The following is a 6,999-nucleotide window of genomic DNA, read 5'->3' as shown; positions in this document are numbered from 1 at the left end:
GTGTCCCCCTTCTACCCATCGTATATATCTATTACGTTTATATGTTATATCAGACGTATCATTAGATCACGTGAGTCATCACATTTTTTTTTAAAGTTGAATATACTAATTCAAGTCTATGTGGCAAGAAAATCAATGAAGAAAATGTCTTCCACTATACATGGAAAACAAAATTTAAAATAATGGACTCCACTAGTCAATCAATTATAACCAACATTAATCAAATGTCAAAAGAAAAAGAACCCACGTGACAATGTTTTGAGCCACCATATATATCGCACTCAGTTTCACATTGCTAGTGGAACTTGGTACGTGTACGTTCATCTTGAGACTGGTGAATTTAAATTCTTGTAGTTGGTGGATTCCTCAATTAGTCAACGTTGAGAGAAATTAATTATTAGATTAGATATTGTTTGAATTTTTGTACTACTTGTTCCCAGTAATAATACATATAATCTTGATATACTTGTACTGGTACATAGCATTTAGCTGAAAACAAATAGGGAGAGATACGGTTTCTTCAATTAACAAAAACATATAATGGTGGAGCTTAGAAATATGGCTTTGTCTGAATTTTAAACTTTAGAATGTTATAATTTTTTCAATTGATCTATACAGATAATATCATATCATTTCAAAATTATACAAAATCTACATATATATTTTTTAAAAAAAAATTGGGCCACAAGAATAAAGCTTGTGTAAACAAGCATGTGTCTCCGCCCTAGAAAACATATTCAGTATTATTATTCTAAAAATCATATTGGATTCATTAATTTTAACCAATTATCTACATACAAGAAGTCTGATGTCCTGATATAAAAGAAATTAACCTTTGACAAATAAAACAATTAACATCAATGAGGTACAAAAAAAACAAACCATAAAATGCCGATTACCTCACGGGGTCCAAAATTCGATGATTATATATAATAAAAAAAATGGAACTGACAACAGTACGACATCCATCGATGATCACTTTCGCATTTCTCCAGTGTGGAGTTAACCCCACAGGTAAGTGAAATAGACAAATAGTGTACTTTTTTTAATAAAAAAAAAACAGAATAAAGCAAAACAACAAACCCTAAAATCCAAATATTAAATTATTTACTAGCTTATAATTATATCTTATGCTCTACCAGAAGAAATTTGTCCACTTCGCACTTGATCATTAACTAAAATACAAGCCAAAGTCTCGAGTGGGCCATGAACATAATAATTATTTGAACTCTGCTTTTGGCACATTTTATTTAGCTACGACTAGGTCCACAAATTTAATTGGACGTAAAAAAATGTTATTTAGAAATTACTACTAGTTGATTCTTACTAAGTCATTGACAGTCGAACTGTTGAAAAAATTCGTTAATTTTATTTTTTTTTATTAAAAGTAACTATATCTATTTCGTAAATAAATAGTTTGGAAAAAATATATATATATATATATATATATATATATATATATATATATATATGTTAATGGAGATACGCGCACATAAATTATTCTTTTACATTTTCATTGAGAAGTTTTCTTTTCCCAATGAATAAATTTCGCAAGCACATTCTGTCATATATAGTCAAAGTACATGAGAATATATAGTCTGATCCGATTGACTTTTGAATACAAACAGCAAAAAGACACAAATACATAATTACATACATATTAATTAAAAAATGAAGTGGACAAAATAATTCATGTCAGTACAAAAGCAAACTTACAAAGTCATACATGTGTTAAAATTCGAAAAAAGAAAGGATAAATAAAATATAAAAAAATTATTAGTTTTGATATATTCAACGTTTAGACCACGTTGTCTTCTTTCCATGCTTTGTTTTTTTGCTCAAACAAAAGTGTGGAAAGCACAACACCAAATGTAACATACATTGCACGATATTTCACATCCCAACTTAGCACGCAGCCTAATTCTTTACATGATCTTGGAAACAAAATTAATTTACTATGAATTTAAATTCCCTTTTGAATATTATATCTTAGACGAAAATGAATCAATTATTAGCGATCAGGGCTCCGGTTATCAGAACTTAATTATGAACTCTCTAACGATCAAAACCGTTGCGAAAGCGACATGTGTCTGCGTCTGAGCTGTGGAGAGACGATTGAGATGAGACCACCTAGAGGAGGCTTCATCTTCGACCTATAGACCATTTCATCGTAAGGCCGTCGATAAAACTTCAAGAACGGGAGAAACGATTCGCGGGACTTCTCGACTCGACTCGTCTGGCAGTCCTTATGGAAGAACAAGGCAGGGGATTGGAAGAATGAGGGCTTGGGAGTTCTTGGATGTCGGATAGTAGAATAATCCAGCTTTTGTGTTTTCTGTGGCATTGGTGTCGATGGGAAGAAGCCCTTCCCGATATTGCCACGTGAAGCTCTGGCGATAGGGGAAGCGAAAGAGTGGGACCTAGCATTGAGGGGCGAGATGATAGGACCCAATGAAGAATGAGAAGGTCCCACTTTCGATATAGAGGTGTCGGCGAACGAAAGATACCAAGGTTTGAGTGAGTCGAGGTGATGAGATACTGTGAATGAAAATCTCGAAGAAGAGCACGATCCGAGTTTGGTCGTAGACGATGGAACGGACGAGTAGCGTAGCGATGATGCACGAGGATAGTAGTTGAAGTCATCGAGTTCCGCTGAATCGTCGAAATCTAGCGACGATACGACCATAGTTACCGGCGAGAGCTCGACAAACGGCTTCATTCCCTACAACCATGGTATCGTCGTAAAATATTTGTTAACTCGTATATCCACTGCATATAATTAGTGTGGATTATGAAAATAGGATGAAATTTGAATGTACCTTCCAAAGATAGGAGAAAAGAGAGGGAGGGTCGATGACAAATGCCCTATGAAGCCTACTGGGATAATAATCAGCTACAATCTTCAATGTTGCAAGCAACATGTTCATAAAAGATGCTGCTGACCTGAAAAAGCCTGCAGTTTTCACCCAAATATCACGTTAATCAACAAAAACTTTACTCCATCACACACTTGTCTTTTATATAACATAGAAAAACAAAAACCCAATCCTCATTTTTTTTTTCATCCAACAGGTGAGAGTGTTTATGACAGGTCTCGAAATGTTTCGTCAGGAAATATTTCTCAGAAAACAGGAACTCCTTTTAAAAAATCTAAAATTTAAATCAACTCTTGGGTCTGAAAAAGTCACCGACACACAACTTCATGCTATCCGACACAATTTGTTGTCGATTATGAATCATGCTTGATTTAGTGAGTTCATTAATCAATAACAAAATTAATTAGGCGTGACATAGGAAATTACAAATGATTATGAAATTTAAGAAAAAAGGCGTGTTTTGAGGGTATTTTCAGACCTGATTTAATGAGGCTTTGGAATCCCTAGGCATGGGAATGTACATTAATTGCTGATAAAAGCTGGGCTCTGATTTGGTGTGGCAGAGTTTGTAATGAAGTTGACAATGTAATTTAATTTAATTTAAATATAAAAAGCAGTAAAGTGTAAAATTAATTTATTTCAAATTCTTTTTTTATATATATTTTTACATGGTAAAACAATCTTAACTACTGAGTTAAAAAAGGAACTTACTGGCGTCAAAGAGAAGAACAAACTTCTCAACATTCTTTGCCATTGTTTGAATCGCCACTTCAAGTGTAAACACTAGCAACCGAGTAAACCTTCACATTTGAGAAAATAAATAAAAAAATTAATAAACTAATTGATGTAATGGGAAGACCAAGCATCTTTACATGATTTCCATATGATTTATATTTGTAGTGCATCATAATTCATTATTATATTATACAAATGATATTTCATTTGATGTACTCAGTGCGCTTCGAAAGTTAGCGGCTCCGGGTTTCCCGTCACAGACTTACACTTTGTGTGAATGGATTTTCTGATATTCTTGCTTGATTCTGAAAACCTGGATTTCAAAACACAATAATTAAGGTTCATAACTTTATAATTAAACAATACAATATGATTAGTAAACATGATAATAACAATAAATTTAAGAACATGAGACTTACCACGATTGGCTTTAATTCATCATCATGACCGGCAACATAAGCAAGGCCATCAGCAAGTTCAGCAGAGAATTCATCAGCTATCAAATTGTCTTCAAATTCAAATAGTTCACACCGATTAGATTAGTGAGTATAAATTTAATCTTTTGGGTACTTTAGAGACTGATCTTTTGAACTTGTGTATATTATAAACAAAGCAAGATTCTCCGTTCAAATAGAAAAACAAAAGGAGAAGGTGGGAAAAAAGGGACAGAGACAAAAAAAGAAGGTGGTGAAAATTGTGAATGAATCTCTTATTTATTTCAAACTGATGGGAAAGGTGAAATTCCATACAAATTGAGACGTTGGTGAAAAAAAAAGACGGAAATATTCCGTTATGTTTAAATTAATGAATGCTCTCTTTGGAAATATTAATAATTTGAAGACGAAAACATCAGATCTATATGACATATTTAAACAGTATTAATCAATCAAGAAAACTATATATCTGTTATTAAAATTGGAATTTAATCACATCAAGATTTTGAAGAAATATAATATTTTCAAGAATTTATTTAAAAACCGACATTAATGTCACACCAAGAATGAAGGAGCTATTACCAGTGCCAATGGAGTCTCTCCAAGTAAGACAGTTTCTCAGCTGCTTAGCTGCTTTCTTCACATTGTCTCCTTTAACTTTAAGAAATCTCTCCACGCAACCATTGCCACAAAATTTGTCCTGGCAATGTAAAGTTCCGAAATTCATCAACTGTTTTCACGCAAAGGTGTGTGATATTATCATATATATGTGATTTTATATCAGTATATGTATAGGCGCACTTCCACTTGATTTTGAAACTTTAGCTTTAGTTTTATGGTTGTAACATTCTTGAAAATAAGTTTAAGGACAGAAATGACATAAACCCATCATCAGAAAAATGACAAACATGAGACACTATAAATGGGCTGGCACAAAAATATATAAAACAAGAAATGCTGAAAACAAACAAGATTTGAACTGATACATAAGCTCAGGCAGATTCATAATGTTTACACACAGTAGGAAGTGAAAGCCGTGTGTATGGCAAATTTATTAACCTGTTTGACGGTGAGTGGAGCTTGTTTCTTCAGAATTTGAAGCACAGATTGAACCGGCCTGTCTTTTTCTTTCTGGTTTTGATCTTTCTTTGTCATTCTTTCTCAAGAATTACACTAAGAACACCGAACACCGTGTGTGTTTTTCAGAAAATTTTCCAGAAAACACAAAGATACCACTCTTCTTCTTCACGCTAGCATTTTAACTCCACATTAACTGCCTTTAATGTGTTTTAAAAAAAATTTAAATTCGTGCGAGAGAATATATATAGAGAGATGAGAGAAAGTAGAGTGTTGTGTGTGAATGTTGTGAAAAGAGCACTTATTTATAGCTGTGATGTATTTGACTCTTTTAAATACTTTTTTTTTTCTTTTTAACATAATATATATGTCTGAAGTTATATGGTTAAATATCAATTAATTTTGAAAAAATAAAACTATTATGGCACGTATTATGCTGTGTGTAATTACAAAAATATATATCATCGATCGATATTTTCCATCAGCAAAACTTTTGGAACTGAGAATATTAAAATAATTATCATATCTCAAAAATTAAATTATTAATTGTGTATTTCCGCGAATTAAATGTAAATAGATATTTACATTGCAGTATGCTATTTTTATTTATGTTCTCTAGATCTATTGGTATTTTTTTGACATCCAAGACATGTACAGTTGATAGTTAACAGAAACAATCTATGCTAATGTTATTGCTGCAGCCTCTTCAAAGGAGACAACAGTGATCAGAGGGAGACAAACAGTACTGAAGACAGCCCGAAAGCGAGCCCGATTAATACGCACCATTGATGCTTTCCCTTTCTACTTCCATTCATTTTGTCCTACACTTGCATTAATTTATGTTAGTTATGGCAATTTTGTATAGGTAAGTGGGGATGCAGTCATTTAAGACATGCTTTGTGCCCACATTATACAACATTTGCTTTTATTGTCTTACTTTTACTATCATTGTAACATGCATGAGCCAAGGTTGTGAATTCTCTGTGAGGATTACATTTACTTGATTTATAAAAATGTATCTCCAATACATTGAATGCTAGAATCTATATCTATATACCTATAAAAGTGTGGATGATGGGCGATGTTTTCCAATTGTGCAATGACAAAATCAACCTTCTATACGCACTTCAAGATTAGAATGTAACTCCTATATTAATTTTATCAAATAACGCATCAAATAACTCATCTTTATACTACATTTAAATGTTTTATCCTTATAATTTTCTCTACATGTTTTTCCAATGATTTTATTGTAATTTTGTAATTATATTTTTATTGCAATTTCTAATTAAGTAATAAATTATAGTATCACAAAAATATATATGAACGTCTACTTCTTTTGTTATATTTCAAATTTTAATGTTTAAAATCATATAGTTTCAAATCTATATTTAATAATTATTATATAAATTTATTTGATATTTACCATATAATCTTATTTGAATGTGCGTTTCTTTACATATATTGATTTATTTATTATTTTAAAACTTATTTAACAAGAAATTAACGGTCATCAATGTTAGTCTACGAAAGATCGATATATAGAATTTATTATCAATGATATGTAGAATTGTAAAAATAAAAAGTAAAAAAAAAATTAAAAGGTTAAATTAATATACATGGTGCATAGGGGTGAGCAAGATTTCGGTTAAACCGAATTAACCGATCGAACCGAGCCAATTCAAAAATTCGGTTCGGTTATTTCGGAAATTCGGTTTTCAAATTAAAAAAAATTCGGTTATATCGGTTATTTCACTTCGGTTACGGTTTTCAAAATTTTGTAATCGGTTAACCGAATTAACCGATATAATAAATATTATTATTTAATAAATTTTTTTTATTTATAAATTTTTTAAATAGTTTACTTTTAAATTTTA

The 6,999-nt window shown here is 31.4% G+C and overlaps 1 protein-coding gene across 2 annotated transcripts; it reads right to left on the bottom strand.

The window, feature by feature from the left end:
* Positions 1–1,853: 1,853 nt before the first annotated feature.
* Positions 1,854–5,382, bottom strand: LOC140813260 (uncharacterized). 2 transcript variants are annotated; one of them, XM_073171756.1, is made up of 7 exons: positions 5,105–5,382; positions 4,628–4,745; positions 4,031–4,119; positions 3,878–3,924; positions 3,588–3,676; positions 2,820–2,953; positions 1,854–2,722 (listed from the first exon to the last, which is right to left on the bottom strand). In XM_073171756.1, exons 1-7 carry the CDS (start codon positions 5,198–5,200, stop codon positions 2,063–2,065), a joined length of 1,233 nt encoding a protein of 410 aa, XP_073027857.1. In that variant the 5' UTR covers positions 5,201–5,382; the 3' UTR covers positions 1,854–2,062. The 2 variants fall into 2 exon arrangements, with proteins under 2 accessions (XP_073027857.1, XP_073027856.1); XM_073171755.1 differs by having other exon boundaries at positions 2,820–2,960; positions 3,589–3,676.
* Positions 5,383–6,999: the final 1,617 nt, after the last annotated feature.

The sequence above is a fragment of the Primulina eburnea genome, chromosome 14 (assembly GCF_022965805.1).
Source record: "Primulina eburnea isolate SZY01 chromosome 14, ASM2296580v1, whole genome shotgun sequence".
Taxonomy (NCBI): Eukaryota; Viridiplantae; Streptophyta; class Magnoliopsida; order Lamiales; family Gesneriaceae; genus Primulina; species Primulina eburnea.
This window is presented reverse-complemented; position numbering and strand designations above follow the sequence as displayed.

What these genes read in the sequence shown, in the direction of transcription:
- LOC140813260 (XM_073171755.1), bottom strand. Translation starts at nt 5,200, where the DNA reads ATGACAAAGAAAGATCAAAACCAGAAAGAAAAAGACAGGCCGGTTCAA. An exon ending in CTCCACTCACCGTCAAACAG is followed by an intron (nt 4,746 to 5,104) that starts GTTAATAAATTT and finishes TTACATTGCCAG; the next exon opens with GACAAATTTTGTGGCAATGG. An exon ending in TTTTCTCCTATCTTTGGAAG is followed by an intron (nt 2,723 to 2,819) that starts GTACATTCAAAT and finishes CCATGGTTGTAG; the next exon opens with GGAATGAAGCCGTTTGTCGA.